This window comes from Podarcis gaigeae (assembly GCF_964106915.1).
Source record: "Podarcis gaigeae genome assembly, chromosome: 2".
In the NCBI taxonomy this organism is placed as follows: domain Eukaryota; kingdom Metazoa; phylum Chordata; class Lepidosauria; order Squamata; family Lacertidae; genus Podarcis; species Podarcis gaigeae.
In genome coordinates this window covers 1,768,251-1,790,715 of record NC_139679.1, presented here as the reverse complement: position 1 = coordinate 1,790,715, position 22,465 = coordinate 1,768,251, and the positions used below count along the sequence as shown (strand labels likewise).

Below are 22,465 nucleotides of genomic sequence, written 5' to 3'. Positions count from 1 at the left end.
ACAACAAAGCTTTTTTGCACAATTAAAAGGATTGTAGGAATGAGAAACAAAGATCTTGGGGGATTTTAAAAAAGGAAGCATTTTCAATATAGGCAGACATGCTCACTGGCCCAAATATTGGGCTCTCCTTGTGGTGCTAATGCTACTTTCTCATAGGGTGACAGGGGCTTTGATGGGCTCCCAGGACTTCCTGGAGAAAAGGGAAACCGAGTAAGTATCTCCAAATATTTGTAATACCAGGGCTGTCTATTTTTGGCATCATCTCTAATTCTTGCTTTGCTTTTTACAGGGAGATGTGGGCAAGCCAGGCCCCCCCGGAGCTCCTGGTGAGAATGGCCCCAAGGTAAGCACTGGGGATGAAAACTGAGAGCTGGAAAGTGCTGCTTTCTTTTAGAAGATGCAAAGAGTGTTGTTCTTTAGAAAAATACTGCAATTGCTCTAAATTGAATTGCATTGGCCCAAATTATTGTGACAATGAGCAGAGAAATGCGTGGTTAAGGCTGCTGTAGCATCACTAGGGTGGCCCAGTGCATTAAAGCTCAAGGGAAAAGGTGGAAAAGGATTGGATCAATATGTGGGATCATCTCACAGATCTATGGAAAGAGGAGATACTCGATCAGTTTCAAAGCAGACCAGAGGCATCATCTTCTTGAGAAGATTGATGGGGCCTGTGCATGCAATGCCATGACATCATGTGTGTGACATCATGATGTCACGTGTGCAACATCACATGATGCCACACAATGCCCTGACACTGTATGTGCAATGCCAGGGGCGGAGCTGAATGCCCCCTGAATATTGAGGGGGCTTGGCCTCCTCCAAAAATACTTCAGGGGGCCTGAAACTGCCTTGTTACCTAGGAGCTGGTGTGCTCGAAGCAGACATTATCACAATTTATATTTGTGGCAGGGCCACTGCAATGCAAACAAGGTTCAGGTCTATGATACAAATTTGCATACAATTTGCTAATTTATATATATAGAATGCTATGAGAAATTAGTATGATGGATTTCACTAGCACTGTGCTTTTTGCAGTGCACCCAGCTGCTCTGTAAGTGAAATGATAGCATGAAATAAAATGTAAAGAAAGTGTAGGTGCAGGAAATCTTGGGCTTGCTGCAAAGCTTTGGAGCTCAAGCTCCAAGTGCCACCCCATAACACTGCCCCTTCTCTGTGGGTTTTCAAATGGTGTTCCATGGTATTACTTCTCAGGGATTCTGCAATGAGATCAGTCATACAGCAGACCGGCTTTTATGAAAGATGGCTTCCCCACCACTGCCAGCCTTCTCTTGCAATCTACAAATGTAGGGAGGTTATTAGACGCTTATGGGAGTTGATTAGAGCCTGTTTAGTGCCCATCATGAACTGGGTGCACCTTGGAACATGTCCCAGAATCCCCTGCACACAGAGGGATGCCACAGGAGACTGGTGATCCTCAGCAGACAGGTCAGTCTCAAAAGTATTCTCTGAAGACAGAAAGGGGTCTATTTGGTGGGGGGTGGAATCTGCTTAATACATGGGAGCCCTTAGGAGCAAAACACACCATCAGAAATAGAGGAGAAATTGAGGATAGGGTTGTGAGTGCACATTAAGTGGTTATTGTGTGTTTCCTCCTTGGGTTTTCTCTGTGAATGAGTTTGTGAAAGCTGGGGAAACCAGCAGCTGGGGTGGACGCAGCGCAATACCCGGGTGGAGCTCTCACTCCACCTCCTTCTTTTCACAGGGCTCTGATGGTGCGCAAGGCCCCAGAGGACAGCCTGGGGAAGCTGTGAGTATCTGCCCACTCAGGATGCCTAGGTGCTCTGGGATGAAGTTGGCCTATGCCACTTCCGTGGGGGTGGGAAGCAGCAATGGAAACCAGGAACCTTCGGGGAAACAGGCAGTCTTGCTGCAAAGCTTTGGATGAATGTGAATGTGAAATGACAGGTACAAGTGGGGCTATCATCAGCAACCTAACAACTGCCATGCTGGCTGATTTTTTTTCTTTTTTCTTTTTTAAATGTACTTCAAGGAGATGGCACAAACTGCATGCTTTCAACAATTTTCCTGTCTTTTTAAAGTATTTGTTTCTGAGAAACGAATGAGATATTGTTATTAATGCCTTACCACCTTAAAGTAATAACCAGCTGTTATGCTCAAGTAATAACCATCATAAGTCTCATTTTGGAAAATGAAAGATACAGGAAAGCCAGATAATGCAAGGCTTTAATGTATTGTTTGCTGTCTTTTTTGAAATACCATGGCTGTGGGGGAAATAATTTTACAATTTATTGAATCAGTCCAATGGTGCTTTCTAATCTCCATGTTAATGTTGCAAAAATGTTATATCTAAAACTACATTTTAAAATAAAAAGAAATAAAAACAATGACTAGGCCAGGCTAGATCAAATGTCCCTCTTAATCCTGCACTCTTTCTCTGCACTCATCCACACTTCAGTTTGGCTTGAGCTATCCAGGCACGGGTTCAAGAGGTTTTTCTTTTGTCCCACCGATTTCCCTTGGAAAACCTGGGGTTTACTGCTCAATCAGAACAAACTCAACAGTAAACTGTGGGTTTTCTCAGGGAAACTGGCAGGACAAAATAAAAGCTTCTTGAATTTGTGCCTGGAAATCTCTGGACAAAGGGAAGTATGGAGACTGGAGGAACCAAGGGGTAAAACTGTTTCTGGACTGAAGAACTTTAGGCTGCCGTAGTGAAGTTGGATGTTCAAGTGCTCCCACATAAAAAAGAAAAAGCTATGTTTTTTTCTGGGAAGGAGCCTTCTTCTTAAGATGTTCCTTTTTTATATGCAGGGAATGTTTTGGTGGGGAAGCACTCAAATGTGCAACATTGCCACCTACTGCCTATAGTGGTACAGTCCAAGAGAAGGCTCTCCTCCCCTCTGCCCAAGATTCTATACTGGGCTGCCCTCAGTGCCGGATTTATGTGTAAGCTAAACAAGCTACAGCTTAGGGCCCCACTCTCTTGGGGGCCCCAAAAAAATTAAAGGAAAAAACTGCATGTACATTTCCAAAATATAAGATAAAAACAAATAAAATAAAACCGACATAAAGCAACAGTGTTTTGTGTTGTGTCAGCTCCTATGATGCAAGTAATGGGCCCTGCCTGCTATATAAAGGGCCCTTCAGTAGCTTAGGGCCTCATCAAACCTAAATCTGGCCCTGGCTACCCTAAAGGCATTCTTCCTGAATCTGTCTGATGCATTTTTAAGGACATTTATACTGCGGCGGGATGAAGCACCTGCTCAGGTGGTGGGACCTTCTTATTGGCAGCTGCTGGCAAAGGGCAGGGAACAGAACATTGTGACAACATAATGCAAAGTGAGGTGTGACAGACATTGCAGAAGTGGAGAGAAGGGAGGACCTTTACTGTAATGTCTACCTCTTTGGGGTTGCATTCCATTATAGGAACACCACAATTTTCCATAAACTTGATTCTGCGTATTCATTGCAAGTATAGTCTTTGCTGCAAGTTTTCTAGCATGCACTTCTGGGATGGATAAAGGTTTGCAAAAGGAGGCTCCACTGAAAATAAAATAACGGTTGGGGCACACTTGTCAGAGGATGCAGAATGGCCTTTAGAAGAACACGCAGTGCCCATTATTTAGGCATCACTAACATGCCCCTCTGTTTTCCTAGGGTATCCGTGGTTTGGCTGGCTCACGAGGTGCTCCTGGTCCCCCAGGCCAGATGGTATGAATCCTTTTTCCTCCCCCCTTCCTGCGCTTGGAGAAAACAGAAATGAATTCAAGGGGAGGGTTGGACTAGGGAGCTTCTTCATCCTTCGAATTTTGTAATTATTCCATGGTTCAGTGAATGGGAAGAATAGCATTAAGAGGCAACGTTTAACACAGTTGAATTCCTGCTCTGCTATTTGCAACTCAAAACTTGACCTTACCATTTGAATTTGGGGCATTAACTTTCGAATTTTGAGTTTGGTTTTGAGATTTGCTTTTGATGTTGTGGTATTTATGTATGTATTTAAGGCCCAGTGCAGATATAACACCTCCCAATCCTCATTTGGGAGATTAGGCATGTGCTGTAGATTTGCTTTCTCCCTTCCCTCTTCTCTTCCAAATGAACATTGTCTACTCTTTCATGGTTTGTTTTAACCACAGTTTAGCATCACCCTGCACAAGTGCTAGCCATAGGCTGTGCCAAGATGGGTGCATTATCTCGCAAATGGGTCATTCTCCATGTTTTTTCCACTCATATAAATTTCTGTTCCTCTGCTTGCCATCCCCCAGCTCTGTGCTTGGCAGAAAAATATCCTGAGTATGTTGTTTTGCCTCTCTCCTCAGTCACCCTTCCCCCAGTTAGTTTACAGAACTAAGCTCGTTTGTTTGTTTTTTTAAAAAAAGAAAAGTATTTTTGTACATTTCTGATGTAATAGGATTGTGCAAGATCTGTAATAATAAAAACAAATAGGGAATGCTTTAGTGCTTAGAGTGGGTGCATGCATGTGCCAAGCTTCCTGTAAATTAAGAAAATTCCTCTCCCAGACTTCTACAACTGTCTTCCAGCTTCAGCTTAAAGCACCCCAGATCTGATCATGTTGCTGGGAGAGAGATGAATCAGTTGCACTGTTTTCTCAAAACTCTCCAAAAGTCTCCTGCAGCATTTCAGAAGTTTGGGGGCATTCACGTTTGCTGTTTCCAGCTGTTTCCTTAAAAAAGTCTCTGACAGCTCTATGCCCTAGGGCAGTGGTTCCTAATTAGCTAAGTACTGCAGACCTCCTGTTTTTCAAAAGCGTAGCCTTAACCCCCCATACTCTGGAAAATTTTCATATCTCTACATACCCTCCAACATGTCCCAGTAAAAAACCAGGATGCATGTTTTGGGGTGCCATCAGAGTATGGCACCCAAAAATGGGATGTTCCGTTTTCAGGACAATTGAGGGGTATGGAATCTCTGTGGTAGTTTTTGTTACATGAATGGTGCCGCAGACCCCCTGGGTGGGTTACATGGACCCCCTGGCGTCTGCGGACCACCAGTTGGGATCCACTGCCCTAGAACTTCCTCCTACAGCTGCAAAGGCTCTTAGAAAACAGCAAGAGGCTTCCACCCCCCTCGCAGCAACACTATTCCCAAGGTACTTTAAGGTGAAGGTCAGTTGGAGATGGCTGGGAAAGAAGAATTACCCTAGTTTAAAAGAAGACAGGCACACGCTTGCTGTCCCTCTCTATTCAGAGGACTAAATGGACCCAAGCATTTATTTTTAGAGAATTTGTGCAAGTCTGCTCATGCAAGGAGCAAACAGAAGTAGGGGTATGGCAATAGACACCACTCAGTGAAGGTGAGACACAGACACACACACACTGCACCAAGGAGCACAAGGAGCATGATGGGATATTTGTTATGGCTGGATTTTCTACAGTAAGGAAAATTCTGAATTGAAGGAGGAAAAAGTACAGGCTGGCATTTTGAGGAAGACGACGTCAAGTGGATGATGTGGGCGATGTGAAAAGCTTCCAGGCATGAGCAGCACCAAGTCCACAATAAACTGCTGTGTGGAATGGCCTATAGTTAGCATGAGCCAGGATTGTGCTAATAACTGGTTTGAAAAAGGGGTTTAGAGAGAATTTGCAAGCTGTGCTGTTAAGCATGAGCCTCACAGCAGACACAGCAATACCCTATAGTTAAATTAGATAATGGAAGGGAGAAGGGCATTCACATGGGAGGTTGGAGGAGTGAAGAATCATGTGAGTGATTAGCAAACTCGTAATTTTATAACTGTGACCAGGAGATTGGAAATATTACATCTGCATTGGGTCTGAAGGGCAGAACTCACATTTCAGTGGCAAAATACCAATGACTTCTCAGAGTAGCAGCCCAAAAACAAAACAAAAAGCTCAAATGGAGACTAAATCTGAGAATCTTGAAGTTAGAATTTGGAGCTACCTGTTTTGAAACTGAAAAACAAGAAGTAGTTCATAAGACTCTGATAGGGGTGCCATAGTTCAAACAGTGAAAATCCGGACAGAGAAGTTGTTGAGCTTTTGGGGGTGGGGCAAAGTTGTTGAGTTTAGTGATTTCTACCCAGACACTACTTCTGACATTCCTGGATATGTCCAGGAAATTCTGGACGTATGGCAACCCTAGATTCTGATACAGTTTCATTCTTGGCACGTCTTTTGAGTTTGTTTTCTGTTATGTGTTCCCATCCTATAGGGTATCAGCGGTATTGATGGGGCCCCTGGACACAAAGGGAACTTGGTAAGAGAGCACAGACATTTGTGAATTTCCCTGGTTTATGGTAAAGGGAAAAAGTGACTATGCTCATGTCTCACAGCATGGCTCCTGACAGATTCCTCCAACCAAGGGTTCATCTTCTGCAATGGGTAATCTTCCTCCTCCCTAGGTGGACCCTGCCTGTGTTGCTGTTCCAGGACAGTCCACCCTGTTCTATCAAGAAATTTCTTGTCTTGCCCAGTAGCTCAAAATGTGGATAGACAGGCCTCACTTTGCTGCATCTTCTCTTCCAGCAAGGCAATCAGCCTGCACTTGTTGCAGATGTAGTTTTGCACATTCCCAGGCAGGAAAACAAACATGTCACAGGTGTTGCAGCTCATGGCAGCAGCTCCCTCACCATCCATGTCTCTTGGTCCCATGTACACCATGAGACAGCACTCTGGGCCTCCCTTTCATAGCACCCTTGCAAATGTCCCTGTTCACCTAGAATTTAATTCCTGCGATTCTGTGGAATATGCTTTTTACTGGAATGAGATCCGGAATATGGAAATTGGTCCATTGAGTATGTGCAGCAGAGTGCATTTTCTTAAGGTCTCCTCCATAGATCTGTGCTTAGGAGGTCTTCCAGTGGGCTTAAGCTTTGGAAACACTCAAATTTCAAGCATTCATTTTGATTTAAAACATTGTAACCTAGTCTACAGTACAAAGTTTGAGATCATCACAAAAGATGCACCAAGAAGGCAACCTACAAACTAGTCCAGTCATTTTGATTTAGTAATCTAATTTTAAAGGAGTCTTTGCACGATACTAATGGGATTCTAACCCAGTCAGAATTCTTTTGGCCTATCTCAGATTTTAGCCTCTGAATTAGTTGCTTAATTGGAGGATGCATATCCAGAAAAACATAAGATCCAGCTGAAATAGTGCATTTAGGTGCTTTCATTATGCGTGAAGTCATGGGGAGGTGGCTGTATTTATAGTGCAAATTCACATATGAATGCTGAGATTTCTGCAGGGTGGTATTTTTTATATTTTATTACAAGGCAATTTAATTCAGTAACTAAAATCACACAAAGAGGAAGTATGCAATGAAGTCATTCCATTTGTGTTAGGATTTCCACTTGTGCATCGGAACCTCCCCTCCCTCTCTTCTCCCTGCCCCGATCTGCTCCAGTGCATTGGGGGAATCCCCAGAATAAATTTGGGGGGCACTCATAGGGAGGAGAGGAAGAAGAGGTTCTGTTGCACAAAAAGTCCTTGCATAACTGGGACAATTTTGTTGGATCCAACCCATAGTTTTCAATCAAGCTTTCAATTTTGTAATTCATATCTTTCCTAAACAAAGTACATGCTAACTTGCTGCTGTAACAATTAACACATGCTGATTTGCAACTAAATGCAGCCTTTATGCTACTGAGGAACATAATCCAAAATCTTTATTCATGTGGCCCACATCCTTTTGCACTGCAGAATTATGTATCCTTAGAGACAAGAGAGTCAATTGTGAAATAATGGGTGTCTTGTTTTGCTTTCTGTGCACTTGGAAGGACATTGTAAACAAGATCACTCATTCTGAAGATGAAGGCTACAATATTACCACAGAATTAGGTGTGCTCCTCCAGCATATTTAAATCCATTGCTGGATTGTGGCCTAAATATCCAGAAAAGCCTAGAAGCAACATATAGTAATTACTATACAAAACAGTGCTTTTGTTGATTTATTTCCATCTGATAGATCATAAGCACTCATGTTCTTTGCCTATCATGCAGTTTAATTATTTGGACTGGAACAATAAATAGGTTAGCTCAGGTTAGCTCAGTGAGGTTAGATGAGCCAGTTCCTAGTCTCTGTGCAGAATTTTGTAACTACACTGAGGTGCTTCTACTTACCTTTATATGAAATCAGACCCCAGCTCAATCAGATAACTGCTGAGGAAGCTTTAGAAGTGGTAAATGCAGCCCAGCATCATAGTGCCAGTATCCCAGATGGTCAAAGACACAAACCTTCCCCTCTTCAGACTTTTCATTTTTCAAATCCCTCCAGCAAATTTAGCCACAATTTTGTAGCACTTTGTGTGTGGTCTCTTTTGCTCTATGCTACCTATGTAGCTGTAGCTGTATATGCACAGAATACTGATTGACTGAAGTATTTTATGTCCCCAGGGCATTCAAGGTGAACCAGGCCCCCCTGGGCAGCAGGGAAACCCTGGATCTCAGGTGTGTGTTTTGCACTACAGCATATGTGTATGTGATGTGGGGAGGGCAAATTAGATGTGATAGAAACATACTGAACCTTTCTTAAAACAGCAACAGACAGTTTATGTGTGTGTTGGGGGGGGGTAATTTTGAAGGGACTGTGGCATGCTCTGGCCAGGGGCAGCTAACTCTTTACTCCCAACTATGGTCTCAACAAAAATGTTCTCTGCACATAGTTGCTGTGCAGGGTTGAAGGTCCCCTTAGTATCTACTTCAGTCCTGGGAGTGATAACCAAGGGGTGGGTGCTAGGGTTGGGCTTCATTGGGTAAAGACTGGGGAACATAAAACATATGGAAACATAAACAACTCTTAAGATGTGATAAGAGCCTGGTTTGTTCCCTCCTTTACAGGTGAAATGACAGGCAGGCACACCAGCAAATTGAGTCCTGGTTCACCCATCAGTCTCCCCACTCACATTTCAGATGCACAGTGCACCTACTTATTTTTAAAAGTACTACCTGAATATTCTCATCATGGGGGAGCACCTTTCTGATATCTTGGGGGTCTTCAAGTCAGTGCTGCGCACAGCTGATCTACTTGAAACCTGCTCCCCTGCCACAAGCTTAACTCTGGAGGGCAGAATGTATGTTTAAAATTGAACAGAGCAGCCTAAGTGCTCTGAAATCTGTCTTCATCTGTGGAAGCACCAGGAATGTAGGACTGTTCCCCCCTCTTTTAATTAATATTTGCCTCATCACCTCTAATTTGCTTCTTTCTCATAGGGTCTGCCTGGTCCCCAGGGTCCTGTTGGGCTTCCAGGCGAAAAGGTGAGTTGGAGCATGGATGTTTTGAGCCTCGGCATGAAAATATTGCTTATGGGCTGGGTGGGTGTGTTTTAGAGGCCTGCTTTGGAATGTACTGGTTGGCCTGTTGCAGTGTGTCCAGATACACGCTTTTCGGTCTGGGAGATCTCTGAGCTGTACTAGAAAATCCCTCTTCACAAAGCATTTCTTGCTACTGTCAGGATTCACACCTCCTTTGCCATTCACATTTAATAGGACAAGTTATGGGGCAATATCAACACAAACACATTTACATCGCAGTCCCTATTTTCCTGCTCTGCCTTGAGCAAGACAGGATTCAAATAGTGCCTTGTTGACCATCCCTTTTCTTCCTTGCAGGGCCCACAAGGAAAACCAGGGATACCAGGAATGCCTGGGGTGGATGGACCTCCAGTAAGTGCCAAGGATCCACAAACCGTACATGACAATGGGTGATTCCTTCTGTAGTTGCTGCAACATCTGGATCAGTGGTGGCTGGTGCCCATTGTGACTGGCAGGGTAGACATTAGGGACACAAACAGAGGTTGAGCCAGAGCAGAACCAGACAGGCAGAACCAACAAATTATAGTGGCCCCCTCCCATCTTCCTTCCTGCCGAAGTGCTGCAAGGGCAACACTTGGGCTCATCCACATCTCGGTTTGCCATGCCGCTTTCCTCCAGGAAAACCCTCTCTTTACCACTGAATCGGATCAAATGTCAGTTGGGTTTTCTGCAGATTGACCTTTGCTCTGATTCAGTGGCAAAGAACAGGTTTTCCTGGGGAAAGCGGCGGGCAAATAGAAAACCATTCAGACTTCTGCCTAGAAAGCATGGGACAGCAGAAAACTGCTTGGATTTGTGCTTTCTAGGCTTGGAGCAAGTGGAAGTGTGGATGAGCCTTTAGACTAAGGAGCTGGCAGGCAGTGTCAAACTCTGGACCAGTTGTAAACAGGAAGGCAGGCAGGTGGGGGCTAGGTGGGGGGCAGGCTGAGTTTGGTAGGTTTTGGATCCTATTCAACTCAGAACATAAAAGTAGGGTCAGGAATTCAAGCCCATATCAGGAGAAACTGGCAACAATCCCAGGCACCCGGCTTGATTCCCTGCTGACCTCCCTGGCTGCATTCCCCAGCAAGCGCAGGCTAGGTCTCGATCGGTGATTCTTCTCAAACGTGAGAAGAACACCCCCCCCTCTTTCGTGCCCCCTGGCAGGGGAAAGAGATAGACAGAAACGTATTTACATGCCTTTATTTCTGTCTTTGCAGCATTACAAAAAACATGACTGCTCTCTTCAAGCTCCAGCAGTGTAGTGACACACACTTCCTGTACTTCCTGGACAGGAACAAACGGAAGAGCTCATATTACACTCTGAGCTAATTCCGGTGCTTCGCACTGTGAATTGACTGTCCCTCTGTTTCCCACGGGCAGTCTCAACATTCCCATCATGTTTACTTTTCAAGCTAGCACTTTGCAGCAGCATTGCTTCAATATCGTAACAGTTCACACTAATGTACCAACCTGCATTCTCACTCGCGGGATCATCACCTTGTTGTGGTGAGTGGGCTTGCACGTTCCTATGACCCTTGAGAGCAAAGCCGTCGGGAATTTGTACTCCCAGCCGGGTCACCCAAAGAGGTAAGGTCAAAGGGAGGAGCTAGGCAAAGAATGATCCAAAAAGTCCTGAACAGCAGAATAGGTGGATGATAACAAGTGGTGTTACAACAGCTGTGTAGGCGGATGAAGGCTGCAGCAGATAAAAATCTACCGGTTGTAATGATCCTCATGCCATTGGAATAGGATCTACACACGTAAAACAAATTTACACACAGGCCTCTTCCAAAAACCCATCCCAAACCCCAAAAAGTCCCATGGCGATCGGCAAATGGTAACGGGGCAAAACCATGAAAATGGAAGCCCCTAGTCATGAACCGGCACCTGGGCAGTGGATACAGATTCAGTCACTCTGACTCAAGGAATGAAGCAGTTGAGCAGCTTGGCAGCTGTATCCATGACTGAGCAGCCCTACTTAGGATCCACTCTGCTCACCCCCAAAAGGGGGAGGGGCTAGAAAAGGTGCCCTAAGTATAGTCTGCCTCCCCTTTCCCCCTGACTGGATTACTGCACCCAGTAGGGTGCACCCAGCGGTCGTAAAGGGTTGGATAACACTTTGTTTTTTTCTTATTAAATTTTTTTATTTCATGGAAGTAAAGAATATGTACACACACACACATATAAACATACAAAAGTAAAAGTATTACACAGACAAATAAAGATAAAGAAAGAAATAAAAGTAAGAGAAATATATAAAAACTTAATTTTCACTTTGATCACATTTCTTAATCTTCATTTTCAAAACTTCCTTTAGCTTTCCCGAAAATCATTCGAAGTAACACTTTAAATTACACATTTCTTAGTATATATTGTCATTGTACCTTTTTATATACGTTTCTTAGTGTATATTAACCTTACATATTATTTAGTCTCCTATTCTCTTTAGACAATAACTCACAATCTTTCACAGTGCGTCTCTAAATCCCTTTAGCGTTATTTTCCCTTGACTAATAAGTTCCAAGTAATCTACATATTTTCCCCAATCCTCAGTGAACTTTTGGTCTCTTATGTATCTTACTTTGCCTGTAAGTCTGTCCAATTCCATATAATCCAACAGCTTAAATCTCCATTCCTCCACCGTTGGTGTCTCCTGCTTTTTCCACATCTGGGCCAGCATTACTCTTGCTGCTGTAACTGCATAATATACTAATCTACGATCTTCTTTTCTTATCTCATAACCCAATATATCTAGTAGGAAAAATTCTGCTTTCTTTGGAAACGTATATTTTAAAATCTTCTTCAGTTCTATATAGATTTTCCCCAGAACTGTTTAACTTTTCCACACTCCACCACATGTGATAGAAGGAACCCTCACTAACCCTACATTTCCAGCACTTGTTATCCACCTTATACATTTTCGATAATTTCATAGGTGTTAAATACCATCTGTAAAACATCTTCATTATGTTTTCCTTTACCGTTACACACGCCGTGAAATTTAGTCCTTCCTTCCAGAGTTTTTCCCAATCTTCAAATAGTATATTATGTCCTACACACTTAACCTCCTCATCCCCTAAACTCCAATCCAACAGTATCCTATACATTTTCGAAACAATTTTTTCTTCTTTGTTTATAATCTCTGCCTGAAACTTAGATTCCTTCTCTGCATAGCCTCTTTCTTTAAGATCCTTCCTGAACATTTGGTTCACCTGGAGATGGTGTAACCAGTCATAGACATGTTCTTTAACCTGGTCGTATGGTCGTACAATCCATTTCCCATCTTCTTTAATTATTAACTGGTTATATGTTGCCCATTTACTTCTCATATTAATAGTCCTCGCACACATGACTTCTAGAGGTGAAAGCCAATGTGGGGTTTTTGGTTCCAACAGATTTTTATATTTATCCCATATTTCAACTAAAGGTCCTCTGAAAATATGATTCCCAAATCCCTTGTGTATCTTCCATTTATCCCGCCATAAGTAGGCGTGCCAGCCGAAGTTGTTATCGTAACCCTCCAAGTCTAATAATTCCCTGTTCTCTAGCCTTACCCAATCTTTGACCCAGCATAGGCAAACCGCCTCATAATATAATTTCACATCCGGCAAGGCGAAGCCCCCCCTTTCTTTTATGTCTGTTAATAGTTTAAACTGAATCCTAGGTAAGGGTTGGATAACACTTTGTTGGATAACACAGATAATGAGCATCCCGAACGCAGAACTGCCATCATTGCAGGAGAGCTGTGACGTTTTAACACTGATATTGCAGTGCTTCAAGAAACTTGAAGAGCAGATGAGGGACAACTGAAGGAAGAAAAAGGTGGCTACACATTCTTCTGGAAAGGTCTACCTGAACAAGAACGTAAAATACAAACGATCTTGTGAGGCTCTTGTCAGAAGTCCCTACCAGCATTAATGAGTGACTTTGAACCCTTTGAATAAAATCTAACAGTCTACTATTTTAAGCAATTATGCACCAACACTGGATGCTGATGAAGACATTAAAGAAAATTTTTACTCTCAGCTGGATACCATCCTATCAGAGACACCTAAGACACATAAAATTATCATCCTGGGTGAATGTAATGCAAGAGTTGGGCAAAATTTCAATCTGTGGCCTGGGACCAGGGGTGCAGCTAGCTGCTCTGGCACCTGGAGCGGCAGGGGCGAGGCACAGGAACACTGCGGTGATCCACCCAGGGGGGCAGCACAGCGAGCTGCCCACGGAGTCTGCCTGGTGGATGCAAGCCCCACACTGCCATTTTGGACAATGTGGGGCCCCAAGCCACCACGTCAGTCCCAGGGGAGATTCATGGCTCAGGCGTGCTGCAGGCCCCGCGGTAAGTGCTGCCTCCGTGGTGTGCCATTTTGTCACTCCCTCAGGGATGACACCTGGGGTGGACCACACCCCCTGCACCTCCCTTCCTACGCCCCTGCCTGGGACTATTAGAAAAGAAGGAATTGGCAACAGCAACCAGAATGGAATCTTACTTTGGACGATATGCGCAGCACACAACCTTGTTATTACCAACAGACTCTTTAGACAAAAAACAATAAAACATCTTGGAGGCACTCCCGGTCAAACCACTGGCACCTCTGAGACTTTGTAATTGTCCGAGCTAAAGATCACCATGATGTGCTCCTTACCAGAGCTATGATGAGTGCCTATAATTGCTGGACAGATCACCGATTAATGCGCTCCACAATGGCTATCAAGATTATACCTCAACACAGGCTTCAAGGAAGGAAACCAAAGTGCAAAATGAACACTCAAGCCCTTCAAGATCCTATTAAGCGGGATTACTTTCAAATGACTCTTAAGGACCATCTGCTTTTGGAGTTCCCTGATAACAGCAAGGAACACTGGACCAAGCTAAAAACATCCATTATTGCAGTCTGTGAACAAACTATTGGATACCAAACCAAGAAACACCAGGACTGGTTTGATGAGAATGACAGTGAGATTGAATGCATTATTGACAAGAACATGAAGGCCTTTCATATCTGGCAAAGAGATAGAAACTGCTCCACTAAGAAAAAAACCTATGCCAATGCTAAGGCTGAAATTAAAGAAGAACCAAACAACTAAAGAACACCTGGTGGATAAAAAAAAGTTCAAGAGATCCAGCACTTAGTCAACACTCATGATGCACAGAGTTTCTTTAAAGACACAAAGACCATCTATGGGCCAATAAATCATAAATTATGGTGTTTCCTGCTTGGCAGGGGGTTGGACTCGATGGCCCTTGTGGTCTCTTCCAACTCTATGATTCTATGGCATATGTCCCCTACGCTCAACAGATGGTACCATACCTCTAAAAGATAAGCTATTGTACTGTGCTGGAAAGAACATTTCCAGAATCTCCTTAATTGCATCTGCCCCATAGCTGCTGAGGTCCTCTCACAAATTCCGCAGAAACAAATTAGAGATGAGCTTGCAGTATCTCCAAATCGGAAGAGCTGTGTACGGCTATTAACCAAATGAAAAACAACAAAGCCAGCAGACCTGATGGGATACCTGCCAAAGTCTTCAAAGTGAGCGGAATTGAACTTGCACAACAACTTCACAAGCTCAGCAAAAAAATCAGAGAGAGAGGAGATCCCAGCAGACTTTAGGGATGCCAAAATTATCAATCTCTTTTAAAAAGGTAACAGAATGGATTGTGGAAACTATCAAGGCATCTCTTTATTAACTGCAGCCAGCAAAATTCTTGCAAGGATCTTAGCAAACCATCTATTAACAATATCTGAGGTGGACCCTTCCTGAATCCCAAAATGGTTTTAGACCTTCTAGGGGGTCAGTGGACATGATTTTACCAACCGACAGCTTCAAGAAAAATGCAGAAAGCAAAACCAACCCCTGTATACGACCTGACTAAGGCATTTGACACTGTAAATTGTAATGCCCTGTGGACTCTCCTTCTGAAAATTGGCTGCTCAGATAAATTTGTGAACATCATCCAGTTCCTCCATGATAATATGACAGCAATAATCGCAGATAACAATGGCTCTCAAAGTAAACAATTCACAGTGCGATCAGGTGTTAAACAAGGTTGTTTTATTGCCCCAACTCTATTCATTATTTTCATTGCCATGATCCTACACTTTGCTGAAGGGAAACTCCCCTCTGGAGTAGAAATCGTATATTGAACAGCTGGAAAGTTCTTTAATCTGAGCAAGCTGAAAGCAAAGAGTAAGGTTACTGTAACTTCTGTCATAGAGCTTCAATATGCTGATGACAACGTAGTGTGTGCATGCTCAGCAGATGATCTCCAAACCATCCTAAATATCTTTGCAGAAGCTTACGAAAAGCTTGGCCTATTGCTCAATATTCAAAAAACCAAAGTGCTGCACCAACAAGCACAAAACAACCCTTCTGCAGCACCACTAATCCAACTCAATGGTGTAATGTTGGAAAATGTTGGTCACTTCTCCTACCTGGGCAGTTATCCTTCCACAAGGGCCGACACTGATGCCGAAATCCAGCATCGCCTGAGCTCTGTGAGTACGGCTTTCGCCCAATTGAAGTGCAGAGTGTTTGAGAACTGGGACATTCGCAGGGAAACAAAAATGCTTGTTTACAAAGCTAGAGTACTACCAACCTTATTGTATGCTTGTGAAATGTGGACCACTTATAAACGCCATCTCCAACTCCTCGAAAGATTCCATCAACAATGTCTCCAGAAATTTTTACACATCACTTGGGAAGACAGGCAAACTAATGCCAGTGTACTGAAAGAAGAAAAGATCAGCAGTGTTGAAGCAATGATTCTTCAACATCAACTTCGTTGGACTGGTCATGTTGTGCGAATACCTGATTATAGTCTTCCAAAGCAACTACTCTATTCTGAACTTAAAAATGGTAAACGTAATGCTGGTGGCCAACAAAAGAGGTTCCAAGACTCTCTCAAGGCAAATCTTTAAAAATGTAGTATAAACACTGACAACTGGGAAACAATGGCCCGCGAGCGCTCCAACTGGAGATGGTCATGGGTTTTGAAGACGCTCAAACTCAGGACAAAAGGGAGAAACACGTTAAGAGGAAGGCACGCTTGGCAAACCCTCACCATGACCACCTCCCACCCAGAAACCTATGTCCCCACTGTGGAAGGACATGTGGATCCAGAATTGGCCTCCACAGTCACTTACGGACTCACTTTTAAAACCGTGTTTATGGAAGACAATCTTACTCGGCTACGAGTGATCACTAAAGAAGAAAACCAACCTGCATTGATCGGGATGGAAAGAAACCCACAGAGAGATCTATGTTAATGCTGTGGGGTGGGGAAAAATCAGGGTTGAACTATCAGCACTGAACCTGGTAGGGACGCAGGTCTAAACCACTGACTTGCCGATCAGAAGGTCGGCGGTACGAATCTGAGTGAGGGGGTGAGCTCCTGTTGCTCTGTCCGAGCTTCTGCCAGCCTAGCAGTTTGAAAGCATACCAGTGTAAGTAGATACTGTAAATAGGTACCACTGCAGCAGAAAGGTAAACAACATTTCCATATGCTCTTGCTTCCATCACAGTGTTTCGCTGCAGCAGAAGTGGGTTAGTCATGCTGGCCACATGACCCAGAAAACTGTCTGTGGACAAACACCAGCTCCCTTGGCCTGAAAAGCGCGATGAGCGCTGCACCCCATAGTTGCCTTTGATTAAACCATCCAGGGGTCCTTTACCTTTTTAACTTTTATCGAACCTGGTTCAAGCTCTTACCATACCCACACATCCTTCGAGAAGTAGTTTTTCTGAAGTATTATACATTTTCTTAAGTATTAATAGATTCCATTTCTTTTTCCACATTTCCCAGTATTTCTTTAACAGCCATGGAAGAAAAACCAGCCAACTAAAAGTAGACGATTGCTGATGCCCACCCCACCTGCCCCCTGCTTACATGTGTTCATAAGCAAAAGCAGGAGCAGCCAGGAGGGAAAGCTACTTTTTTGTGGGGGGGGGGGGGGAGGAGCATATTCCATGTTCAATGGCTCTTTGTTGAGGGCTGCAGTATCTTTAATCAGGCATCACCTCTTCAAGCAGCTGTATCTTTCATGGGTGTCTTCTACGTTTCTTTTCAGGGTCATCCTGGAAGAGAAGGGCCAGCTGGGGAGAAAGGAGCACAGGTAAAAGCCTGAGTCTACATGCTACGGAGGGACCTGAAGGTTGTCCCTTGGTCTCCTCCTCCATGCTAAAAACTCAGACTTAGTATAAACTAGGTCATTTTAATATTAGTGTCTCCAAGAAATGTTTTGGGATGCATCTTTTAAAAAATCTATCTCATTGCTTATGCTCCCACGGTTAGAAGCATTTCAAACAATTAAGCATAGATTTCTAGAGACTGAATTCCAAAATCTCAGTAGTGCAGCAAAAAAACCTTGCTCTCTGTTGAGGCCACTCCATATTTACATCACCTGTATGATCCCCACCAACACAGAGCTTTCTCCCTTGCAACATGCCAACTGCAGTTCTGCAGGGAAGAAGATTCTCAAAAATTCCATATTCAGAAAGTCCTTGTCCTTGTGGTAAAACACAAGTCAAAACCATTGCATGTCTTATTTTACTGCCTGTTTTACACAAAAAATTGTGACAAATATTTAAGGTTAAATTGCTCTGATTTCTCCACAGTTTCCTCTCTTCTGAACAGTTGAGGCATGACATCATGGAGAATGTAGCAAAATTTCTGAGATATACCATGAAATGATATCACTATAAGACTTAAATCTTGCATGTATTAGTTCTATCTTAAAGTATCTCCTTTTATGAATATCCAATTTAATGCTTTGACTTATAAATTTTTGTGTCCTCTCTATGCCAATAAGAGAGACTGATTGAAAAAAAGAGCAACCTTTTTTCCTCCAGGGTCTGTCTGGTGCAGCAGGTCCAATAGGCTACCCAGGTCCCCGTGGAGTCAAGGTAGGTCCTTGTTGCTTCCTTTTACCAAGTTCTTTAACCGAGAATGAGAATCACGGCTGGGTTTTCTCCCCCCACCACACTGCCACATGCTACTGGATCCTCAATTTACAGCTGCAGTCTTGGAAGTAAAGCTAACGAAAACCAATGCCATTACAAGCAAGAATTACTGAATCATCATAGAATCGTAGAGTTGGAAGGGACCCTGCAGATCATCTAGTCCAACCCTCTGCGATGCAGGAATCTGCAACTGGCCATATGGGGATCAAACCTGCAACCTTGGCATTATCAACACAGTGCTCTTTTGAGCTCTCTCTGCGCACATTCCATAAATTGAGTTAATTTGCACTTATTTTGTTTTAAAAGAGGTACAAGAGCATCCATTGGTACTGCATCTTTAATACAAGCCACAATCCCCACTATTTAGTTTGCATTATTTATTGAACCTTTAATGGAAATTATTACATCAAATGCTACAAATAATGTAGCTAAAATTGGTCAGAAGAATTTTAAATTAGCTGATATACAGATGATGTCACACTATTTGTAAACAAATAGAGCAACCATGCAAAATCTGAAGAGCTAGCCTTGGACATAAGCAAATTGCTTAATGGGAAAAATTGTGTATTGGTCACAATTAATTACTTCATAGTTGGGGAAATTGTTGGGGAAACAGCAGTCTAAAAATGATGATGTCAAAAATAATAATTTTATTTTTGAATTTACCTTTGGGAATTTACTTAAATCTTCTACAACTGGCTAAAGGTTTTTGTAGATGTTTTTGGTGAAAGACCCAGAGTAGTTCAAAAATCTCTATTTAATGTAGAGTTGCCCCTTTGTTAGATTCCATTTACTGGGTAAATAATTGGTTATATAATTCAAAGTGATATTTTCCTCTGCAAATTTAAGATTATTCTGTACAGTCATGTTGATCATCTCTTTATTACCTCTGCCACACATAATGGAGTCCAGTAAGTTCTGAACAATACTGATTGTTGCTTGACTCTTAGTTTAAAGTCCAGAGACACCCTTGTTATAGAACTTAATACATTTTCCCATTGCTTGGTCGAGACCAAAATCTCAAATCTTTATTCCACTCCTCCTTTAATAATCTGTGTATCAAATTGGTTTGCTGCTAATAAACATTTGTATAAGATGATAGTGGATTTTTTTTGTTAAGAATTGATCAGCTGTTTTAATATCTCTATCATCTCTGAAGCTGTAAAACCTGCCCATCCAATATTTGCAATTTAGAAACAGTTTTCATACCTTAATTACTGAGTGTGGCTCTTTAGGAAGACTCAGTGAATTTGAAATGCCAACAAATACATGGAGATGGGTGTGGCAGAATGGGTCGTTGTTAACCTTGAAGGAAGATTCTATAAAATGATTTTTAGATCTTATTTAACATCAAAACATCTTCACTGTATGTATAAAATGGTTAGTGTTGGAGATGTAAGATGCCTAACACACACATCTTAAATATTTTCTGGTACTGTCTTAAAATAAAACAAATTTCTGGATTGATATTGTTAAAGAAATTGAAACAATTATGGCATATATTCTGCCAGTAGGCCCACTGGTCTTCTTATTTGGTTGTAATAAGGATGCAGGGACACAGGTGGTGCTGTGGTCTAAACCACCGAGCCTCTTTGGCTTGCTGATCAGAGAGCTCCCATTGCTCTGTCCCAGCTTCTGTCAACCTAGCAGTTCGAAAGCACACCAGTGTGAGTAGATAAATAGATACCACTGCAGCGGGAAGGTAAATGTTTCCATGTGCTCTGGTTTTCGTCATGGTGTCCTGTTGTGCCAGAAGCGGTTTAGTCATGCTGGCCACATGACCCGGAAAGCTGTTTGTGGACAAACGCCAGCTCCCTTGGCCTGAAGCAGGAGGAGTACCACAATCCCATAGTCACCTTTGACTGGGTTTAACCATCCTTTTTTTACCTAGTAAGGATGCAATACCGACAGATGTCAGAGAGATGGTACTCTAAGTGCAGCCTGTATACCTATTGCTTACAACACATGCCATTGGCACATGCCAATGTGCATGACTGGTTCACTAAGGCTGGGGCACAGTCTGTATGGTTAAATTAACCGATTTGTTTCAGATCAGAGCAGGTTGACAGATTTATGACTCTTTGGCTGAAATAATTTTTGTTGTTAAATCATGTACTGGTGTAGTAAGATATACGGAAAATCTAATTTACATGTTTTGTCAGGAATACTGGTACTTTATTTTTAGACTAAGGTTAGTGGATTATTGGACTAAGGCTTGTGAATAGCAGCTATTTCTATTTTTTAATCAAATGTGTCAAATCATTCAAATGGTTTTTCTTTAACAATATGCATCTATTGTCAAATAAATAAATAATTTGTAAACGCTTGATGCTATTTTTTAATTCTTCTGGCTAACACTGTTGTACCTTTCCATGTTTCTGCAGGGGGCCTTTGGCATGAGGGGCCTCAAAGGTAGCAAAGGTGAGAAGGTGAGTTTTTAGGTGAGGGATCTATTTCAGACAACAGATCTCATGGATTTCTTCTAATCTGCGGATACAACTTGTCTGTTCCTGCTTTCTCTACTTGTTGTACGCCATGTAACAAATTATGGAAGTTTAATCTGGGGAATAATCAGGGTTGTCTATGCTCTGGTAAACGCAAGGTTAGATTACTGCGGTGTGTTATATGTGCGGAAACTTCAGCTGGTGCAGAATTCAGCGGCCAGGTGGCTCACTGGAGTGTTCTTTTTTAAACAAGCTGAGATTTTATTTCTTCCTGATGAATTATAAAGTGATGGTGTTAAGTATCTACCTGCCAAATTTAACATCTTCTTTGTTTTCTAAAATTCTTATAATTGCCAACAATTTGTAACTGGGAAAAGTGAAGATGTTCAGGAGAATCTGCATTCAAAATTTTGCAAGTAAATTTGAGTTAGTAGTTCTGCTAGCAGGTTTGCCAGCTAATTGGCCTAATACAGGCCATTTGTACCAGTCTCTGGCTACTCAGATCCTGAGAGGGACCCCTCACCCTCTCAGAAAACTGGAATATTCCAACACTTCCCAGTCCTCCTCCAGGAGCAGTTGTGTGGCTCAGCCCTCCACTTCCATTTGGGTCCTTTGGAGGGTTTGTGGTGTTGGCAAGGATTGTAAGGGGAGGTTTTGGTAAAAGGTAAAAGGGAAGGCTCTCTGAGCATCACCCAAATTGGGCAGCTAGTACAGCAGAGAAGTTGTGGACACTGGTAGCGTGAATATGTATGCTTCTTGATGCCACACCTCAGTGCCAAAGTTAGAGACCTGGGCACTTCTACTGCTCCAGCTACCTGTTGTCTCTTTATAGGGAGAAGATGGATTTCCTGGTTTCAAGGGTGACATGGGGCCAAAAGGTGACCGGGTGAGCGATACCCTTTCCCATATGCTAATGGTTCTGTATGTTTGAGAACTTTGAGTGTGCTAATCACACAGTTTAACACATTTGTAAAGCAAGCTAATGTATGCTTACCTGCATCATTTTCCTAAATGACTCCAGTTCTTGTACTGGGGAATCTGTAAATCTTTGACCTCCCAATATTTTTACCCCCAGATTCTGCTACAACCACCCTTTTTTAATTTCTGACAGGGTGATGCTGGCCCATTGGGTGTACGTGGTGAGGATGGCCCTGAGGGGCTGAAAGGGCAGGCAGGACCTGTGGGGGAAACTGGTTCTTCAGGGCCAGCTGGTGAGAAGGTGAGTCATTGCCCCATCACCCTCCCTGTGTCTAATTTTAGGAGTGACCGCTCCCCACATTAAATGGGGGGCACCCTTTGCTTGGTCGCGCTCAGCCCCCTGGGGCACCATTAGCACAGCCATGACTTCACCTTCCCCAGGTGGGATACCTGGAGGTCTCCGCCTACCTCAGCCAGTTGCCCAATCCCACCTGGGGAGGCGTTGCCAAGGTGATCAGGCCAGGTAGGGGGAGGGACCACCTGCCCACAAAATAGGGAGAGGATCTTACCTGGGAATAGGTAGCTAGTTGCTTTACACTGGGTTCACACTACTTTGCACCCAGTTCTCTTCTCTACCCACTTTCAAGGACTTGTCTAGTCCTCTTTTGCAGTGGTGTAGCATGGGTTCCCGGTGCCTGGGGTGGGGAAAGTGTTGAGCCCCCTGGGGGGCAGCTGGGATGGAGGTGCACACCAGGGGGCCCTTTCCCCCCTTGGGCCCTTTCCTGCCTCCCTCCCTCCTGGGTGGTCGGCCATGGCCCCCGCCCCCTTGACCTGGCTGGGTGGCATGTAGGTGGCAGTGGCAAGGCATGTGGGGGGCACAC

At 43.3% G+C, this 22,465-nt stretch overlaps 1 protein-coding gene across 7 annotated transcripts in view; it reads left to right on the top strand.

Moving 5' to 3' along the window:
- Window positions 1-22,465, top strand: part of COL5A3 (collagen type V alpha 3 chain) — a 114,238-nt gene that overhangs the window by 54,062 nt on the left and 37,711 nt on the right. For all 7 annotated transcript variants that reach the window (XR_014561775.1, XM_083729140.1, XM_083729141.1 and 4 more), the window contains 13 exons: window positions 157-210; window positions 290-343; window positions 1,724-1,768; window positions 3,640-3,693; window positions 6,172-6,216; window positions 8,356-8,409; window positions 9,172-9,216; window positions 9,571-9,624; window positions 17,331-17,375; window positions 18,112-18,165; window positions 20,607-20,651; window positions 21,499-21,552; window positions 21,778-21,885. Coding sequence is in view for 6 of the 7 variants with exons in the window: in XM_083729140.1 (XP_083585266.1) it covers window positions 157-210; window positions 290-343; window positions 1,724-1,768; window positions 3,640-3,693; window positions 6,172-6,216; window positions 8,356-8,409; window positions 9,172-9,216; window positions 9,571-9,624; window positions 17,331-17,375; window positions 18,112-18,165; window positions 20,607-20,651; window positions 21,499-21,552; window positions 21,778-21,885 (711 nt within the window). In the remaining variant the exon portion in view is untranslated. The remainder of the gene's footprint in view (window positions 1-156; window positions 211-289; window positions 344-1,723; window positions 1,769-3,639; window positions 3,694-6,171; window positions 6,217-8,355; window positions 8,410-9,171; window positions 9,217-9,570; window positions 9,625-17,330; window positions 17,376-18,111; window positions 18,166-20,606; window positions 20,652-21,498; window positions 21,553-21,777; window positions 21,886-22,465) is intronic.